At 41.1% G+C, this 21,476-nt stretch overlaps 1 protein-coding gene across 1 annotated transcript; it reads left to right on the top strand.

Annotated features, from left to right (window-relative positions):
- The first annotated feature begins 348 nt into the window (after window positions 1-348).
- LOC108887377 (ankyrin repeat and BTB/POZ domain-containing protein BTBD11-B) lies at window positions 349-20,578 on the top strand. The gene is made up of 11 exons (XM_018682769.2): window positions 349-505; window positions 7,944-8,148; window positions 12,656-12,808; window positions 13,093-13,258; window positions 13,948-14,037; window positions 15,588-15,689; window positions 16,753-16,846; window positions 17,156-17,291; window positions 18,528-18,748; window positions 18,876-19,054; window positions 20,504-20,578. The coding sequence occupies exons 2-11, from the start codon at window positions 7,964-7,966 to the stop codon at window positions 20,576-20,578; spliced, it is 1,401 nt and encodes a 466-aa protein (XP_018538285.2). The 5' UTR covers window positions 349-505; window positions 7,944-7,963.
- The last annotated feature ends 898 nt before the right edge of the window (window positions 20,579-21,476 follow it).

Below are 21,476 nucleotides of genomic sequence, written 5' to 3'. Positions count from 1 at the left end.
GTATAACTAGGAGGCATAATTACTACCTTCTTTGGCCTCTGTTGTTTCTCTCATTTAGATTCTCAGTCTTTACACAAATAATTACACATGCTGTTTTTTTTAAAAATAATAACATATTGAACCTTTTCATTCTTTCTCATTAATATGACAAATATATGAAGGGAACTAATGGGACGTTGCTGCCATTTAAGAGGGGACACTATGTCTCTTACTTTTTCTTATGTGGTGTAATGAGAAATCAGTTTTGAGCAAAACAGTTGACCTGACTGTATAAACTGAGCTCTCTCTCTCTCTCTCTCTCTCTCCCTCTCTCTCTCTCTCTCTCTTTCAGGTGTGCTCAGCCTACCTGAAGGTCTGACTCTTCACAGGGACCAGCAGCAGCAGCAGCAGCAGCAACAGCAGCGAGCGGGAAAGAGTGGAGAGGGAAACGCCTACAGTCAGTCTGAGCTGCGCTCCATTGAACAGTGCTTATTGGCAACAAGAGTGGGCAGCATCTCTGAACTCAGTGAGTCATCTGTGTGTGTGTGTGTATGTGTGTGTATGTGTGGCGGAGAAGTGAATGACCATCGTTGACCCCTCCCTCAATACGCTCTGTAGTCAATGTGCCCTTGAGCAAGGCAATTAACCACCCAGTTGCTGTAGTGAAGCTGCTCCAGGGGTCACTAGTGTCAGTCGGTGATATTGTTAACAGTTTTTAGGAAGACACTTTCCTGTTTCAACATGACAGTGCCCTTGTGCACAAACAGTTGGGCCCATAAAAAATGATTTCTCAAGTTTGTTGTTGAAGAACTTCACTGTTCTGTACAAAACACCTGACCTCAAACACCTTTGGGATGAATTTGAGCACTGACGGTGAGCCAGGCTTTATCACCAAATGCCAGTGTCCAACCTCACGAAGAGGCTTTTTTCACAGCAGACATTTGGAGTTGGAAAGCACAGGTGTTACTAACAACATTAACGATGACTCTGTTCTATTCAAGTGTCCCAGTCAGACATGACAGCATGACAGTGAGCCAGCATGAACAATATCAGGACCCTTAAGCTGAAATAGCAAAATAGAATTCAGTATCAATTTTATTATTTACACTTGTGCTTTTCCTACTGTGACAAGTCAAAAAGTCTTTCATGAAAAAGGCCTATAGTGTATGCTCTTGTAGCTGAAAGAGAACAAAGCCTCACAGCCAGGTTCCAAAATCTTGAGGAAAGCCTTTCCAGAAGTGTTGTGGGTGTTATACTGTGGGAGCATATTAATATCAATGGTTTTTTGAGTCTCAAAAGTCACATACAAAAGTATAATGTTTGGGTGTCCACATACTTTTGACTGCCTGACATATGTGATTGTGTGAGTGTGAGGTAGTATGATGTTGAAAAGGAGTGTTTGAGTTCTACCCTTGAAAAGAACACTTAAAAGTCTGTGTGTGTGTATCAGGGTTTGGTCAATATGACTGAAAGTTAGGAGCTGCGGTCATTAACTGAAATTGCTGACACCTGGTATTTTGGGCCGATATTCAACAGCTTTGAATATGACCATTTTCATGCCAAAAACAAACAAACAAATAAATAAATAATCCATATTCAATACCCAGAAATTTGTTCTTGGACTGAAACCCATTTGAAGCCCTATTCAAACCATCTGATATAATGGATGAAATTTCTTTGGTATTTTTTGCAGTGCTCTCATGCAGTGACCCACCATACACCCACCATACTTTATTAGATTGCCATAAACATTTGTACAGATATTCATGGTCCCAAAGGATGAATCCTGCTTACTTTGGTGACCCTCTGACCTTTCCTCTAGCATATGCTGGCATGCCTACATGCTTAACTAAAACGGCTGGCATGCTAACCCTTGCATTCAGCTCACAGCACAGCTGTGTCTATGTACAGCTTCGCAGAGCCACTAGCTGTTAGTCTTGACAAGCCTATAATGAATTTACAGATATTTTGATTGTGGGGTTTATTGAAAATGTGCAGCTCTGGTTGACTAAGAGTCTCCTCCATATTTTGAGCTGGATGACATTATGGGCTGATATGATAATGCGATGTTTAATAACTCACAGATATTGTCTCACTCTATCAGTAAATCACTGTATCATAATCCTGCTGTGCATGTGTTGTTGCCTATTTAAATTAATGTGATTCGGTGGGAGTTGCACTGTCAGTGAGAGCAATTCTAATCAACCAGAGCCATTCATTACAAAAAAAAAAAAAAAAGATTTTCAACAAGCCCTCCAACAGTTAATTGAATGTCTGTCCTCTCACAATGTACTCATTATTCAAAGAATAATGGGCATCAGAATGCTTTCTAAATACATTTATACAGTACAAAGTCATTTACATGGGCTTTAGGAGTTGGTTTTGTATAATAATAATAGGTTTTCTGCATCATTTGTGAACTTACATCATGATAACGTTTTACCCTCCCATCCTCTCTCACACAAAAGTTATAATACACAACCAAGGTTGACCAAAGCAAAGTTCAACACAAGGCCCTTATTTGAGTTTCTACCTTGTTTTCTGTTGTGGCGGAAACTTTCTGACAAACTTTCAATAAATCTGCCGTGGCAAGCTGTGTTGCAAATCACTGAGTACATAACTTCATGTTTTCCCATTTCCCATAATCAGATATAATCACAGCATCAAGATGCTCATTGGAGTGATGAACAGTTTTGTTCCTTGGGTGCGTGCAACACTGCAGCTCATTCCAGAAAACACATCTGAGTGCTGCAGCATCCACTGACAGAAGAATAACAAAATCACAGGCATAAACACAGATTATCTCCTAATGTGCATGACAATACTTCTGACCCCCACCCCCCAAAAAAATCTTCAAGCCAAATAATGGGGAAAAGGTTGAAGGGTCTGTTTCTGTTGTCATGGCATCGGTATGTCAAGACAAGGCTGGAAAAATATTTTCTGTACATCCAGTGTAAACATTTATCTTCAGAATAAACAGCGAGCCAATTCTTCTCACTGTATGTTTTCTCAGGACTGAGGTAGGAGGGGTGAGGGTGCAGCGCTGAGGCAAAGCGCCAGCAGTCCTCTGTCCATGTTGTATTGATGAGGTCAAGCAAGGACTCATTCTGTTATGTTGACACTGCAAACACACTCTGAGACAACAGAGCGGTCCGTGGGTAATAGCAGAGCTTAGTCCAGTGGTAATGTTATCAGCCCTGGAGAGGAATTCTGTAAATAACTATAGGATTTGCAAACACACACGCAGCTCAAGCTGAGGAAAGAAAAAAAAAAAGATGAATAATTGAGAAAAGCAGCCGGCAATGAGTCTGTCACATAGTGTATTTGAAAGAGAACAAGACAGGAAGCAAAAACAGAATAAAAGATGGGAAGAGTGGGGAAAAAGACAGATGAGAGTTTGATTTTCTAAAATAAAGTTCATGGAATAAAATGACAGCGGCTGCTCAAGCACAGTAAAATTTGCATCTTGTGCAGGGACATTCTTTTGCACTGGCATTTGGACTCAGTTTTTGAGGTTTGCCACCGATTTACCTCTTTGTATTTTCTCATTTTCTCCTCTGCCAAAATGCCAAATTAGCATATTTGAAATGACAGTCTTGCAAATACTGCAATTATTAGGACTGTTGGCGTGTCACCGTCACTCAGTCAAGCCCGACAAACATCCTGCTTCAAATGTGTGCTGTGCAGTGTTGTTTGTGTAACTCAGTATTTTACTGAATTTGCCTGAATCTATTCTTAGAAGCGCAGATGGATGGAGGATACAAAATACATGTGGGCTTTCTCCACATATATGAAAATCTATACAGCACCACAAAGTGAAACAAGGTCAAACGGCAGTGACCTCACTGCGCAGGTCATGTCTGTGGGCTTCAAACCATACAGCCACCAACAGTTGTGGCATCATGAACTGAACCAGCCTCCTAACTTTATTCTTGGAATAGGCAGAGCATGGATAGATCTCCATATATAAATCTGCTCAGCCAAAAATATGTTACCCCCAAAATGGTAGTGACCTCTCCTCACAGTACAGGCTGATTTGCCTGTTGGCCTCCAACAACATCATCACCAACATCAGCTCAAAGTTTAAAGGAATAGTTCAACATTTTGGGATGTAAACCTACTTGCTCTCTCGATGAGAGTTAAATTAGAAGTTTGATACTGTGCTCATTTCTGTCAGTTTAGCTGATGCTAACAAATATTGCTCTGTATAGAAAACAAACACAGACTCAGCCACTCACCATTTCTGCGTATTTGCATTGACAGCATCCCTCAGCCGAGCCAAAACCCTACTGAGCCTTGCTGGATCACAAATGAAGCAAATGAAATTAGTCCTGCTCTTACTCTGTAATACTTTTAAAATTTCATTTCCTATGTGTATGTTTGGTCTAACAGTTTGAATGACACCTACAGCTGCATTTTAGATTTCTTCTTCACGTTCTTTATGGCCTTATTACTTATTACAAATTTTATTACCTGCACTATATTTGGTGCAGGTAATGGTGGTATTAATAATTCATATTGAGCCTTACTTTACTGTCATACAATATTAGTTATTAATACTGATTTAAAAAAAACACTCTGGAAACATCATCATTATTCATTATTGTTGGACATGAAGCAAAAATCTAATTCTAAAAACACAACTTCTCACAGAAAGGAATGCACTATTGAAGCCAGTCTTAGACGTTTCAAGGATCATGTGTTTTTTTTCCCTCTCACTTTGTCTCATCTGGTGCTTCTCATCTTTTGCTTTTTTTCATTTCTGGAATCAGGGCTGTTTTAACAGAAGACGTTGCTAATGGCCGTACTCTCAGTAATACATTTCAAACATCACTTTGTTGTGTCAGCAGCAAGAGTGTATGGATTTTTTAAATATCTGCACTGTTATCGTTTACATCTAATGCCACAGAATGACCATGTATCTGCCAAAAGCAGCAGAATCTTAGAGGAAATGGAACAACTTAATGATTTTAGTGCTTCATGGTGGAAAGTTTTGTTTTTAGTGCTTTGCTCTGTCATGGTGATTTTTATTGATAGGCTCAAAGGTGGGACCATGTCATTAAATGGTGTCAACTGACATTAAAACATGAAAATCACCAACATCACAAGGATTTCACATGTCAACTCCAATGGCTACTGTGAGGGGTAAAACCGAACAATACATTAGTACAATTCTTTAGTGTCATTGTGATTATTTTACTTAGTTTTAACAGTAGCTCCCTTTCATTTAATGTAACAGCAGAACATAACAGCAATGTACATCACATCTCCCATCCTCAGTCCTCTGAGCACATACTCTTTCCTCTAATAAAGACTCCAGAGACCTCTGACAGCAAGAGTCTTCACGCAATGTTACTTTATGTGCCATCTAACCTGTCTCAACTTTTGAGCAAAGACAATGTGCTGCTATATGCTTATTCCTATTGCAGACTGTAATTTATGATGTGAAGTCATACTGAAAGTTCTTCAACAATGTTTTATGCTCAAAGAGACCATGAGTTCAATTGTTTTTTTTTTTTTGTCAAGTTGTAGTCATTCTCCTCTCTTTTCCCTTCTTCCTCAGTGAGTCTTTTCACATTAACCACACCAGATTTAGATGGAAGCACCCCATAAAGATAATGTTTGTGCACTTTCTGTTATCTGATATGGACAAAATAATAGCAGGAGGAATAGCTTAGCATCTTGTTGAGTCAGGATGGCCACAGGCAACCATTAAATGTAATCACGGCCGCATGCCACCAAGTAATTGAAACACAGAAACGGTGATGATGGCAGCAGCTGCACAGTGCAGCATGGACCCATTCATCAATACCCAAAGGAAAGCTGTTTACTGTGTATTTATTTCCCTATAAAGGCTTGAATATAATTGCTTCATCAGAAATGAGAGTTAATTCCTGCATTTCCAAAGAGTATACTTTCTCTCTCGCTATTAAACATTGAATAGTCTTCACACTCTCTGAAGTAATTGGGTTGGGTAGTTGGGTTGTTATGTGGGTACTGCATCACCGGTTACTGACCTTAAAGGTGCCAGCTCTCGTAAAATCCCTCGTAAATCAAAGCAGTGCCATTGTGCTCTGGAAACTGGCATATTTGTGTGATTTTGCTTTTCAAAGCTCTGAAAACAAAGAGTGCACTGCCCCTCTGCTAAAAGGTAATCACTGAGATACCTGAGGAGCAGGATCTGCTGTGTGTATCCTCCACCTCTCCTTCTCTTGTTAGCATAAAGAATTAATTACCCAGGATGAGATATCGATCGAAGGCTTGAATCTTATAATGAAAAGGCTATTGACGTTTTAGCTTATTAAACTGCTGTACTTCTGTCGGCCCTCTCTTTGGGCCGAAACAAATCCTCACGGCTGAAAACAACGAGTTAAACCCTTTTTCAGCAGTTATTTCTGCGTACACCTGCTGAAGGAGCGGCGGTAATCTCGCTTTATGTGTTAAGCTGCTGCTACTTCACCGCTGTTGCACTCTCTCAGCGTGAGAAATAATCTTCTTCCTCTACCCTGCCAGCCTGCTCTGCCAGCACAGGAAATGTCACAGGCCAGCGTAAATAAGACATGAGACCTGGCTGTCACTGACCACCTCAGCTCCCCTTACCAAGCTTAAGAGGGCACTGTTACAAGCTTATCTATATTCCTGTTGGTAGAATTAAGAGAGAGATGTGGGAAGAGTAAGAGATGGCAACAGAGGGAAACTATAAGACCTCTAACTTAAAGTTTGGACGAGAGTCGGTCATTCCTGTCATAATATTTCCTGCTCATTGCATCAGTAGGTGATGTCCAGTACATTTCTCTATCAGTGCAGCACCACTGTTCCCAAAGGACAGTTGAGAGATTGACTGTTTTATTGCATGAATGCTCTTCCCTCATTCAGGCGTCCTTTTCACACTCGCCTCTCACATTGTTGAGGCTAAATGGATTCTTGGCAAGCGCCAAATAGCCCAGTTTTGATGCTAAACAAACCCTTTTGTCCATGGGAATGACTGTTTGTTCCCGCTCTGTATTGTATAGACAGACAGTGTACAGTATAGTTCATTCAGACTGAGGACCTAAGTGCCATCATGCTCTATTACTTTTTTGCCTTGAATAGTATCAAATTGACCAGAACAATATGACACAGTGTGGATTTTTTTTCATATTTTTTTTTTTCAGACTGACCCTGCTTCAGAACTTCATTCCATTTTCTCATAGTGCACTGGGTCTAGACAGGAAGGAGAAGCGACAGAAATCTGACAGCATTCAGTGAAATGGGATTTGAGTCCGTGCTGTAATAATACAGGGTTGTTTTTCAAGCAAGCACACTCTGCCACTCAATAACCAAGGTGCCACAATCATAATGTTTTCATGAAGTGGATGACCGTCTTGAGTATTAGGCTGGGTGTGGAAGAAAATTCAAATTCATCTCTTTTTGATGAGTTGAATTTGCTATCTTTCTTGTCCCTTAAGTATAAAAAAGGGGGCTGAACATGCTTTTCCAAGAACTGTTTACTTTCTTTGAAACCCGCCCAGAGAATATTCACATTTTTATTAGCAGAGTCCTCTCAAGCTTTGATTTTTCAAGCCCAACTGGATGACCTTAAAGTACTGACAAATTATGCAGAGGAAATAGCTTGGAGTAGCTAATGTTTATCCATAAATATTAATTCGTCAGAGAGTGTAGTCTTGAGCATGCTTATTCTCCTGTTCCCCCTGTGAGCTGCACAGAAAGGACTGGGACGAACCCTGTCTTTTTCCTGACTGTGGTGCGTGGAAACTCTCGATTTCCCCTGACAGAGTAAGCTCCAAAGGGGGCTAGAAGGATAGAGGATGATTCCCCGACGTCTTTTTAAAGGCCGTGTGCTCAAAATATCCCTGTCTTTTCTCCCTCATCTCTGAGTGTGCCTGTGCATGAATTCCTCTCTTGCTGCCCGTGTTCCCCTTTATGATTCCCTAAATGTACGGTTTGTGTTTGTTCTTGTGTAGGTGACCTAGTGTCTCGAGCCATGCACCACCTACAGCCCATGTATATGAAGAATCACAACAATGGGACACCGATCCACCAGAAGAGCAGCGTGATTCAGTGGGCCCCCGAAGCGATCTACACTCTGTGTTATTTCATGCACTGCCCTCAGGTGGAGTGGGAGAACCCCAATGTGGAGCCCTCCAAGGTTACCTTACAAACAGAAAGGTGAGAAACAAACACACAGATAAAATTTAAAGAGGAACTCCAATTCCTCAACAACGGACCAAAACCACCAAACTGAGATTATCAGAGCTGTCATAAGAGAGTGAAATGTTTTTCTTACCCTCAACAAATCCAATGAAAGGACTAAAAATAACAATAAACTGATCCTACTAGCAGGTGTTATCTGTGTGTCTAAAGCCTGATACACAAAAACACATCAAAGAGCCACACTGTTGCACTGGATGACATGACGTGGCGCTGTCATTTATTGTAAGTCAATTCTACAACATCATCCTGCCACTGTAAACACTCACAAGTGTATTGAATGTGTATTCATCCACAACTGAAAATAGTCCCTGTCAAATGAGCCATTTACTCACATCACGGTAATGTTTGCTAAAATCTACAGTTCCCAGCTGATTTAGGGACCCTTTTGAAAAACAAAAATATTTTTTTGTGACTTGTTTTTAAAGATTTACATCTTCAGCAGGAATGAGCTATCTGGCGATTGGTAGAGACAGTGTAGGAAAGTCAGAAATATAATGCTACCGCAATATTGGAAAATTGCTCTAATCACAAAAAAATTCTACACATAATGGCATTAAAGCAGCTTTAATCAGTATCAGTATGAGTGCAACAGATTACATGACAACTTGTATGTGAAAGGGATCAGTTGTAGTGATAAACCTACAGAGGATTATCACCTGAATCTGCAGTTCCCTTCAACTTTACAGTTTTTGCTCACTCATCAGCTTCATTTTTTTGTTCTCGGTGCTTAAGATACTGTACAAGACCTGCCAGGCATCAAACATGAACACAGTGAAGCAACTTTTAGCTACAGAGCCAGATATCTTCCTAAAGAGCTGGTGGAGACCAAAAACAGAGCTTAAAGAATGTGTTTATTTTCCTTAGGTGGACACAAACATGGCTTGATAATGATAATGCTGCTCTGTATTTGCTGGATGTGTAAATAAGCATCTGTTTGGTTTTGGTTTTGACTTACCATATCAACTTGAAAGGTGATGATACTGTGTGTCAGTGTTGTATTGTAACTTGTTTCTACTGCACCCGAGTGGCCAAAGAAACATTTAACATTCAATTCAGTTAAAGGATCTTCGTGGATCATAACAAACTTCTTGTCATTATGGCACTAAGTCATTTAACTCACTCACTCAGGTTTCTCAGGTTTGTGATACAGCTCACAGCTTGTAACTGACAGAAAGACAAATCTCACATTTTCACAATAGAGCAAGAAGAAATGTAGCAAGAGCAGAGATGTAACAGAAACATCCTATAAAAGAGGTAGTAGCACAATGTACAGTATAGTAACAGAAATGTTTTGTTTTTTTGGTAGAGAAAAGGAGTCAGTTGCAGTATCTAGATGTTTACTTGTAACTCCCATCATAATTCAGCCGTGAAAAATGTTTTGTGTCTTTATACAGAGAGATTTAAAAAAAAACTTATTGCAGAACAAGGTAAAGTAATAGAACTGTCTGGTATTGATTAATCCATCAGACCTCTGCACCTCACTTTGTACTATGGGACAGTAAAAATATTGCACCTTTAATGTTCACCAGGACAGCAATAAAGGAACACCATGAGACTGCGATAAGAAAAAGTGGAAACTCCCTTCAGTTACCCACAACTTCCACTCAGTCCTGCATCTGTCCGGCTTTTCACCTCAGCTTATAACTTTATAGACACAGTCCAGTGGTAATGTTCCTTCTGTAGAGATCATTCTCCTGTAACTGTACACCTCTACAGACTGTTCTTTTATTATATTTCTGGCTCTCTGTGCTCACCCCTGAAATGGCACACCAGATGTTTTCCTCTGGAAAGAAAGCACAGTTTTATATAAGTGAATTGTCAACTTATTGGCTACGTGAGTGAGCCCTCTGGGTGACCTGAGGAGCGGCAGGAAGGAGCTGTTGGAGCGGGTGTGCACAGACATTTGTCCAGTCAGTATTGATAATTACTGCCACTGACGTAGTGGGACATTATCAAGCGGCAGCTGTAGGACTGTGTTGGAGACTTATGCACAAATGACATAAGGATTAGGCAATGTTTCCATGGTGTTAATTCCCTTGATCCTTCATCCTGTAGTTTTTGGACACTTTGTATGACTCCCACAACTCAGGAAAGCACAGAGCAGTCCGCACAAATCTTTGTAGTTTCTACTCATCAAACGCTTTCACTGCTGAGTTTCTAAGCTGTTTCTTTTTCAGTTTTATATTTTTTGCACTCACCATATTCCACTGCAGCATTTGTACCTCAGGCTGTTCAGTATTTCCTACAGTTTTGGTGGAAACCCCTGTCAGCTTGCGGCAGAGGTGGGAAGCAGTGCTGACAGTTGAGCCTGAGCAGTCCTCCTCTGGGGCTCCAGACTTTTATCGCCTGCAGTGGAGCAAGTTATCAGCTAATGTGTGTCCCAGGTGTCCAGTTCATGTCTACTTTAGCTCTAATCATCATTTGTCAAGAAAATCACATTTATGAATGTTTGTTTTAATCATATTTAAGCAGGTTACCAGAGCCAAAATTAGGGAAAGCCTTTGACAACTTCCACAGGAATGTCTGCACTTTATTGCAATTCTTGAAAGAGGTGCTCATGGAAACAGCAAGACCTTGAACTGCTTGTGAACTAGTTTTTCCGTTGGGCTTGTGGGGAAATGTATCGATGCTATACATTCCCTGCCTCTTGATTAGGTGTTGTGTGCTGCTTTAATGAAGCCTGTGGAACCAATAACGTCACGTGGCTGTAGGTCATGCTCCTTTGAAGTGAGTAAAATAAAAGGGTGTTTGCATTTCTTAGCAGATCAAACTGTTATTAAGAGATCCTCCTATCAGGAGGAGCACTGCTTAGTGACTAATTATCAGTGAGTGACAGATGTGGGCCAAGCATGTGTCAAAGACAGTCCAGGCATCAAGACGCCCTTTGTGAAGTGAAGTATTGAACAGTAAATCCCAGAAGAACAGAAGTTTCATCAAGAGCGCACAGCATCACAGCAATACAGTATGTGACAGCTCATACAAAACACATGACCAGACTTCTTTTAGTATCAAAAATTGTTTTTTTTAATTATTAGTTTATTTTATTAATAATACACATACTATGAAAAATAATTAAATGGTCAGACTTGACACACAATAGTTAGAACATTTAGTTTAAAAATAGAAAACTAAGCAGTTCTACTTTTTATAAAGCCCATATCTATATCTATAATGTATTATTTATGCTTGCATGCATATGGACATATGAGTAATACATTATTATATCCTTTATGATGTGGTATGATGTATCATGGCAACAAGAATAAGGAATTACATGTCTTATCTTAATACTTAATAATGTAAAGTGTTGTAATAACTTAATAATGCCATTTATTTTGCATCAAATGTTACAAACTCTTATGAATATCATGGTGCTTTTTGTATCCACAAGAGATGAGAGTGTCAGTACGTTTTGCATAATGTATTTATGACAGCTCATTGTTTTGTTCAAGTGAAGACAGCGTGTATTTATAGCCGTAACACGCCGTCAGTACAGTAACGAAGGTCAAAATGTGACATCATGCATATGTATCTTCATGCATATGGATTCCATGTGGCTGCAGTAAACGCTGATCAGTGGAGGAGAGAGGCAGACAGGAAGCCCAGAGGAGAAGTTCTGTAATTCATTCACACTCGTGGCCATTGTATTTTATGCGTTTACATCTGAGAGCTATGAGCTGTGGTGTCATGGTCATTTCCTGAGTCGTACAGCACAGAATGGTTCTAAATCACAAGTACATCCTTACTTTAAGCTGCCATAAATACTGTATGTTTGTTTGCATGGTAAAACCACACTCTCCATCCAGTCTGTTTCCACTTTGCACCGTGATGTTCTTAAGACTTTATAGTGTCATGCAAAATAGAGCAATACTAAAAGCAGAGCAATACTTAACCCTCTAAAAGTATTACACTGTTATGACATCATAATGCATTTTTTTTAGAAACCCTTATAATGCATTATACATATGTTGCAAAGCAGTATGTGGGTGTGTATAGCAGGTTGTAGATATAGTATGCAGTGTAACCAGCTGAGCCTTTAACAGCATCAGCTCAATACCATGATATTATTCTGTTCAGTTTTAGGTCTCAATAGAATAGAGCAGAAAGATAATGAATAAATTAATGATATAGTGGATAAATATTTCTTTACATAACAAAGAGTGTATAAAAAAGATTTTGTTTCAATGCTGTAATTTATGCTCTGATCTTGCTCAGTTTAGATTCCCTCACATCAAAGTGTCTCTCTCTGGCATGCTAGTTTTGAATCTTCATCCTCTAGACGGAGTTCATCCTGTTCTCAAACATCTGCTACACTGGGCAAGATCTCTAAAATAACTTATGCAAATTCTGTATTAGGTGGATTTTCCGTGCAAGTGCCTGAGCACACAAAGTACTGAGCATGACTTTAGTTCAGTGTGGGTTCCCTGGTGGCAAGAACATGTGCCTCTATCTCCTCCCACAGGCCGTTTATGGTGCTGCCACCACTGATGGAGTGGGTGCGTGTGGCTGTGGTTCACACAGAACACAGACGCAGCTTCTCCGTGGACAGCGATGATGTTCGGCAGGCTGCCAGACTGCTGCTGCCCGGAGTGGACTGCGAGCCCCGCCAGCTCCGGTACGGCTGCGAGCCCATGCTCTCACCTTTAGGCTGCAGAGCGTGTGTATGTGTGTGTGCGCATGAAAAAACACCAGAAGACATACATGTCACCTCACAAGCAAACACACAGTCAGCAATATGAGCAAGTAAAGATGCTGTATTTCTGTTTCTCATACACTCATATCCTCCTTGTAGTGTTAAAATATAAAGCTTGTCAGGTATTTAGGAAAAATATGGTGCATTGCAAACAGTCAAAAGAGTCAGCTTGCACTGTGAATCATTTTGTGTGCTTTGCCCTTCAGAACGGATGACTGCTTCTGTGCCTCGAGGAAACTGGATGCTGCCTCTACTGAGGCAAAGTTCCTGCAGGACCTGGGCTTCCGTATGCTCAGCTGCGGACGCACAGACTTGGTGAAGCAGGCTGTCAACCTGCTAGGGCCGGATGGTATCAACAGCATGAGTGAGCAGGTTAGAGACACAGTCAACATTTTAAATAATGCATACGCAGGCACATTTACACTCACGCACACACACATGGATACAGATAATACACGCACATGCATGCACAGCCCGGAGAGAAAATTTTGTTTGCTTGGTAAACTGCGGCTCCTTCACCTTTAAACATCATGCAGACTTAAAGCTTAAAGGCAGTCATACATATTCTGACATGTTTTTTTCCTCCAACTTGCCTGCCAAGGAGCTCTGCATTATATCATGACTACTACCACCAGTACAGTAAATCATCAGGAGAATACTGCAAGTGTAACTGAAATTATTTTCCATGGGAAAAAATCAACATTTAGTTTTGGGCTGATGTAAGCAGAAACTTTCAAAAACAGCGTCTAGTACAGCATGTTTCTGTCAGGCAGGCTCTGCTGATGCCCCTGAAGGCCCAGAGGAAATATTGATTCATGTGGTATCCTTTAAAACTTTGATCAATAGCAGAATATTACTCTCATCACACTCAAGGTGCTAGGAGTGGAACTGTCAAAGATCCAAGTTTAGATCTGACCAAAAGTTCACCTTCCCTTTGCGCTACTTTATTTTCACCCTCAACTGCTTATGCTGTTTTGGTGCTTTAATGAAACAAGGGAATGCATCTTTAACGTCCGCAATGATCCCATTATTCTTGTTCTCTGTGCCTGTGCATTTTGCAGGGGATGACCCCGCTGATGTATGCTTGTGTCCGTGGAGACGAGGCCATGGTGCAGATGCTGCTGGATGCAGGAGCTGATATTAACAGCGAGGTCGGTGATGATAAAGTTTCTGCTGCTACTCTGGTGTCAACACCGGGGAGATCAAAGTCAAAGAAAAGGAAGGATAATTGTTACGTAAAATCACATATACCAGAATGGAGTCTGCATCGCCCTTATCAGGAAATAGAATTAGGTTTATCTACACAGCATTTGTTATGTGCTATCTTAGTGAGAAATATCAGTGTTATACATGTATATATATATTCAATATATGCAGTTTTATGTAGGAAGGGTCTCATAAGGATAGTCTCACAATGATTTATTAGTGTGTGTGTAAATATTTACATAACTATTTGTGGTATTGAATTGGAGAAAACCAAACATGTCGTCCCTCATGTCCCCTTTTTTGTTCTCTCCTGTGTGTCATTCTGCTAAATGTATAAGACCTAAGGATCATGAGGCACTGACTGAACCTGCCATCTTGGAAGATAAATAACACTGATCAAATACATTAGAATTATATGAGCAGTAAAAGTATTTGGGTTTTCTGAGCCAAAACATGACGCAGACATTTGTTGCTGAGTCATTTTTTTCCCGTCAGGGATAAAGAGTGATAAAGATCGCTTGACTTAAAGCAAACCCAGCTCCTCACGGAGCCTGCAGAGACTCGAGCTGTGTCCTTTGACTCCGTATAGACGTCAGAGAGGTCGTTCAGTCGAGGCCTTGTGATCCCGGTCTTCGTTAGTCACCTCAGCAACAGCATGTCCCACCAGCCATTGTGTCAGAATTGATTTGCAGTCCACCGTATTTGTGACCCATGGCCAAAGCACAAAGCATTGTGGACTAACATATAAAGTCCCACTTCCAGATTCATTTTATGCATCTGGTTTTGAATGTAATTTTAAATATGAGCAGTTAAAGACAGACTGACTTCTATTCACTCAAAGTTAGAATCATTGGTGATACCTCAGTAGTCACTCCCTTGTTTTCTTCCACTCTAAAATACTTCCTGGCTCTGACTGTACATTTAGGTACCAGTGCAGTCAGAGCCAGTAAGTATTTTATTAGATTAAACCTTTAATTGCAGGCTGTATCACAAATTGTTTTATGTGTCTCCTCTGCCTCCCAGCTTCCCATTTTTTCCCCAAAGCAGCCTGAGGAAAAATATTTGCCTTTGTGTTTTGTTCATGTCACTGTGTCTCATGTACGTCACGCTTCCATTTAGCTCATAGTTATTCATTTCAATCTGACCAGAGAGATGAGCCTTAGAGAGGTCAAGTCAGAGCCCTGTCAAAGAAACCCACAGTGGAGGGTGAAGTGATCAGAGTGAAACCATTAGGATGAGGCCTAACTAGACACATCAATCCATCGTGTTCATTAGAAGGTGAACACGGTGACAGGATGTCCTCCGCAGCCCCAGGGTTCCTAGTTAATTACTCTAGTTTCTCCTGTAGAGCTTCCTGTCCTCCCTCCCTCCTCCCTGCAGCTGCTTGTTTTGTGCTCCGTAGGCCGTGTCGTAGTTTTAATGGCTTCGTATCTCTCTCCCTCACCTCTCTCCCTCCTTACCTTACCCAACCCACCCACCTGTGTCCCTTCCCCAGGTGCCAAACTCAGTGCACAAGCACCCCTCAGTCTTTCCCGAAACGCGGCAGGCGACGCCCCTCACTTTCGCTGTGTTACACGGACATGTGCCTGTGGTGCAGGTAGTGACGCCCTCTCTCTCTCACCTGTGATTCTCTCATCATGACCTCTCGTTGTGCTTCAGCTCATGGTTGGTCATCATTGTCATTTTTGTCATCAAAGCTTCTTGGTGGTGACGATGATAATGGTTCTCCACTACGAGTTTTCTCCTGTCTCTCTTTTTTATTTTCATTTTTCTGAATTATTCAGATGCTGTTTTGTGTGATGTACCATTTTAACCTTTTTATCTCTATAGAGGGCATTTGCCCAGTCAATCTTTGCGTCTGTGTCAAATATGGCCCCCCTCCTATCAATTTGGATTTGAACGAATGGATCAGACTGCATTTAGCAAGTGGAAAAGTGGAAATGCAGCAGCCTAATTGTTGTCAAACTCATTTAACTAATTCAGTTTGCCCTCTTAATGATCTATCCATTGGATTTTGAATCATTAAAGTCTAATGGAAAATGTTTAAGCCATGTGACACTGCAATTTGGTCTCAGAGGACATCAGATAAAAGAAAGGATGAAGTTAAAAAGATCAAATTAAGAATAAAATTATAAAATGTTTTGTCATTAAATATGTGATTATTTTACACTCAATTTCCCAAGATATTAATTTTAAATACAAGTCATTTTTCATCTTATTAGATGACATGAAGTTATGAGATTCAAGAGCCTGTTGATATCATTCTCTCATTTAGCTTCCTGCTTTAGCTTCCTGTCTAAAAGGCAGATGTGAGAGTGGTGTCTCATTTAACTCTCAGCAAGAAAGCAAATAAGTGTATTTCCTAATTTTTTTAACTATTCTTTTAAATAGTGGAATCATAATTAGAATAAAATTAGTATCAGCAGAACAAAAGTTAGAGAATTAGTGAAAAATAAAGGTGTTATAGAGGTGTTACAAGTAAAGTTGTAAGCTACTGCTGTCAGTTCCATTCAATTACATGTGAACCAGTCTTTAGGCAAGAGAAGCTTAGATTTATCAACCTGACCTCAAATCTGACTCATTAGCCGACTGACTCTCCCCGTGTCTACCTCTGTTTCTCTCTCTTGTGACCCTCCGTGTCCCCACCTGACCTTCCACAGCTGCTGCTGGATGCCAAAGCCAACGTGGAGGGGTCCCTGCAGGACGGGATGGAGAACTACACAGAGACCCCACTGCAGCTGGCGGCTGCTGCAGGTACAGAGACCCAGCATGACTCCCCCCCATCCTCTGCCTCCTGTCCAACTGTACTGTTCCACGCTGGCAACACGGGCTGGCCATCAATAACCAGCTGATACAACACCTGACTGTCAGCGTGATCATTGGCTGAGTTACAACATCAGAGGCATATTTATCCTGGGGGCTGGAAAAATAAAGACAAATAGAGGCATGCATGCGGAACAAATGATCCAGCGTTTGCCTCACTCTCATCTGTCTCTCTGTCTCATTCTGCTATAATCTTATTGTGTATGTGTATAAGTTTTGCCAATCATTTTTCATGCACAGGTAACTTTGAGCTGGTGAGTTTGCTGCTGGAGCGGGGGGCCGACCCCATGGTGGGAACCATGTACCGTAACGGCATCTCCACGGCACCACAGGGAGACATGAACTCCTACAGCCTGGCAGCAGCTCACGGACACAGGTAGGCAATACACACACACACAAACACACACACACACACACACACACACACACACACACACACACACACACAGACGTTTAATCATGAATACACACTCACAACTGAATAAACAAAAGATCAACAAACACCCTCTGTTCGTATTCAGCATATAATCTTGTTTGTGAAACTCAACAGAGCGTGTCCATGAAATTGACACCTCAGCTGTTCAATTGGTTTGTGTCATTAGATGTTTAATACTGAATGAGAATATATTGGAGAAGTCCACACACTCACCTGAAATGTATGAATCAGTACTGTCTCACCTTTGTGCAGTTTATATTAAATTTGTTGCAAGTGTTGCAAAGAGCAATGGCAACATTTTACATTTGTTTTGTCTTAATAATCCACAACCCTGAGCTGAATGCAAATAGTTTTTTGTTTGTCAAACAATTTCCACCAAAACTGGTACACAGCAGTTAATTCTAACCATTTTGGTGTGAACAAATCAGCTTCATTTGGCAAATGGTGTGAGATGTAAGCTAATGAATTAAAGAATGGGCATGACCTATCACACACATGCCTATAACTAATTCATGTTTGTGACAGGAACAGAGAGCGCGCCTGTGAGGAGCAACAAAGAAATCAAAAATGTATTTCTCTGCAAATGGACCATTAGATTAGAAACATTGTTTTGGCACACGATTCAGGCTCTAACTATTTATAGGTGGGTTTAAGTTGAAGTTGTGAAGTCTTAGTAAATGCATGAAATGGGTGTCGACTATTCATTCATATCTAGGTGACACCAAATGTATTAGAATGTCCATTCTACAAGTCTCCAATACTTTGTATACCTTTCAAGATAGACGAGTGCCTGTTTGCATAACATGAGCATTTTTTCCCTGAGGATTTTTTCTTTATTGATATGCATATGGGATGTTTATCTAAGAACACTTGTTAAAGAAAATACAAGTTAATGCAGGATTGCATATCAGAGCTGTGAGACAGTTAATTTCAGATTGGGCCATCATAGTAACACCTATTACTCAGTGACTGTTATATCACTGTTAAAATACTTAGAAGTGTTTATTTCTACACAAGTGCACCTGTTTTCTACAACATTGCCACATGTGGTGACAAGAGACAGTCAACCATGTGAAATCAAAAGCAATTGACCAGAGTCTTGCAATCTGTGCAAAACAGTCTAATGAAATTTCATTTCTGTTTTTTTTTTTTCTTTTTTTCTTTTTGTTCTTCCAGAAATGTGTTTCGTAAGCTGTTGTCGCACACAGAGACAGGCAAAGGGGATGTCTTGTCCCTGGAGGAGATTCTGGCAGAGGGTTCGGAGCTGGAAGGTAGAAGTCCGTCTCAGATTGACATGATCCGAACAGGGAAGGCCAAACTCAAAGCCCTGAAAGAAGCCATGTACCACAGCGCAGAGCACGGGCACGTAGACATCACCATAGATATACGGAGCCTGGGTTAGTTTCTGTAAACACTCTCTAAAACACATGCATGCATTTTCTACAGTATCACAGCCTGTATGCTGCATTAATGCCTTCTATGTGTGTGTTTCATGTGTGTTTACCTCTGTAACTGTCTCCCCAGGGGTCCCGTGGACTTTGCACACCTGGCTGGAGTCTCTGCGGACGTGTTTCCATCAGCACCGCCGACCTCTGATCCAGGGTCTCCTGAAAGAGTTCAGCTGCATCGAGGAGGAAGAGTACACTGAGGAGCTCATCACACATGGCCTGCCTCTTATGTTCCAGATCCTCAGAGCCAGCAAGGTACCGCGCTGTCTGTGTCACCTGTTAAATCACATTGGAATTAATTTTTTCCAGGTGCTACTCTGATCATTGCTGTGAGAACAGAACTTCCCCAAAGCTCCATTTTGATCTCTGCCTTTAAAATCAAAAATCCTTGCCTTTCAAATGCGCCCACTGTGTTTACTGAGCCACAGCATCCCTCCTCTTTTCCTCCTTTTCATGTGATTGTTATTAGGTAGTCAGGTCATCAGCTTCACAGAGACTGACAGAACCCCAGAGGCTTACTCAATATCAATTACCTCAAAATGATAATGATTTATGATATGCTCCCCCGCTCCTTTCTGTTGCTGCTCATTACATCAGGGCCTTGTCTCACTACTTAGCCTCACGATCCCCTTGGTAAGTTATATCAGATCTAAACCAGCATGTCATTGTCCCATCTGGCACCTCTGTTTGTTTTGTCTACTTTGCCCTGGCTTAGTACTGCCCTGCTACCATGATGAGTTTTGCTGTCATTGTTGATATGAGAAGAAAAATCACTGCAGTGGGTGTACACACACACACACACACACACACACACACACACACACACACACACTTGCATAAATAAAACACATAAACAGACCTGCAGAGACTCACATGCATGTACATCCCATTCTGGCAGTGCTGCAGTGTCAGTCCCTGTCTGCGTCTTGGCTAATGTATGGAGGGGTCAGTGACCCTCATCTCTATGAGGGCCTCAGGGACCCCTGACACTGTTTGCCCCACCATGAGGACTGGAGACATCAATGTACAGGCCATTGATCTTGCCTCCGCCACGTAATTTGCTGTCTAGTCTATCTGTCTATCACTGTCACACAGTGTTTCTGGCTGGTAAATTGTAAGGAAGTTGCAGAAATGCATATTTGTTCCTGGTGGAACAGGCGCCTGTTAATAGCTGTTTGTTGGTGTCACGCTTCAGTAAGAGCAAGCAGCCTGACTGCACATGTGGGGCTTGTAGTGTTGCGCACCGCTGCTGCATCTGAATGGCACTGCCCCTCCTTTCTCCCTCGGTTTTAGCACCACACATGCACACACAAGTGAAAAGTTAGGTGTAAGGGTATGAAGATCTCAATCTTGTCCTCCTGTCTTTCTCACACTCCTACAGTAAATAGGCCTGTCATAGAAGTTCCTCTTTACAGTAATCTCTGAGGAACTGGGGGTGTAAGAAACAAGTCCTGATATTCATCTGATCCCCCTTCAAAGGTGTGAGATAGACTGCAGAAGTTTAACCTCTCTCACTGTGCTGGTAATTGCATCGGGAGATATTTGTGTAGGAGAGGAAGCGTTACAGGATGTGCTGGTGTTCTTGCATAACATGGACTCGCTGAATGTTGCACTCATAAGCAGACCTGCAGAGCTGAGCGCCCGACCACCCAAGCAGCCTTCCTCGCCCTCTGATGTTTTGCTCCTCTGTCTGTGTTTTGTCAGAATGAAGTGATCAGCCAGCAGCCTGTCTGCCATCTTCACCCAGTGTTTATGGCCCTTACCCCATTCCCAAACTGACAGAGATCAAGAGGAAGCAGTCCGTCACGCCTGGGTGAGACCCTGTCTTTGTCATTTTATTTTTATCACTATAAAATCTACACTGCTTAACAATGTACAAAATACAGCACTAAGGCAGCATAAAAGGCACTAGTTTGATGTAGTTTTTTGAGCCAGCTGTTTGTATCACACACAGTGTAATGTAAATGTAAAATGCACATAATGCCATCTAGTGTTCAAAGAGTGGAACAGAAATTGTAAAAAAAAAAAAAAAGTTAATATACTCTACTGATGGTAGTAAGTCTAAGTTGTACACCCCATTTGTTTTTTTGTTTTTTTATGATTATCAGAAAAACATCAAGTTTTTCTGGCCATTCGTCTTTCAGATCCTCACTTCCTGAACAATAAAGAGATGTCAGATGTGACCTTTCTGGTGGAGGGAAGCCTTTTTACGCCCACAAAGTCCTGCTCTTCACAGCCTCCAACAGGTACTTGTGTGCATCATTTTTCAAAATAGATCAGTACAGTACAATTTGTAGATGTAGTAAGATTTTTCTGTTTATTGTCACATATGAACACAATTGTGTATTTGTGTACATTTTAATATGAAAGATAAATAAATTCATACTGAAATTACCAAACACTCAACATGTTGTGTAGATATGCTGCCAAGATATGATTTCAGTACCGTACATTTCTTCCTGCTGAAATGAAACTGTTTTTTCTGCCGCTGGGGCAGGATGTCCATTTCACTCCTGTGTCATGTTACATTGACACTCAGTCCTGTCATGAAGTGACTGAAGAAATGACACATCACTCAAATGTGTTGTCAACATTGTGTCCTCAGAGAAAACATCAAATTAGTTATTATCACTAACCCATTACTGTATAGTTTATTCAAGGCTTATTATTTTCTACC

Source organism: Lates calcarifer, unplaced genomic scaffold (assembly GCF_001640805.2).
Source record: "Lates calcarifer isolate ASB-BC8 unplaced genomic scaffold, TLL_Latcal_v3 _unitig_121_quiver_1847, whole genome shotgun sequence".
NCBI classification, from domain to species: Eukaryota; Metazoa; Chordata; class Actinopteri; family Centropomidae; genus Lates; species Lates calcarifer.
This window is presented reverse-complemented; position numbering and strand designations above follow the sequence as displayed.

Coding starts and splice junctions, on each gene's coding strand:
- LOC108887377 (XM_018682769.2), top strand. CDS start 7,964: ATGCACCACCTACAGCCCATGTATATGAAGAATCACAACAATGGGACA. Junction 14,038..15,587: donor GAGCTGATATTAACAGCGAG/GTCGGTGATGAT, acceptor TCCCTTCCCCAG/GTGCCAAACTCAGTGCACAA. Junction 16,847..17,155: donor GCAGCTGGCGGCTGCTGCAG/GTACAGAGACCC, acceptor TTTCATGCACAG/GTAACTTTGAGCTGGTGAGT.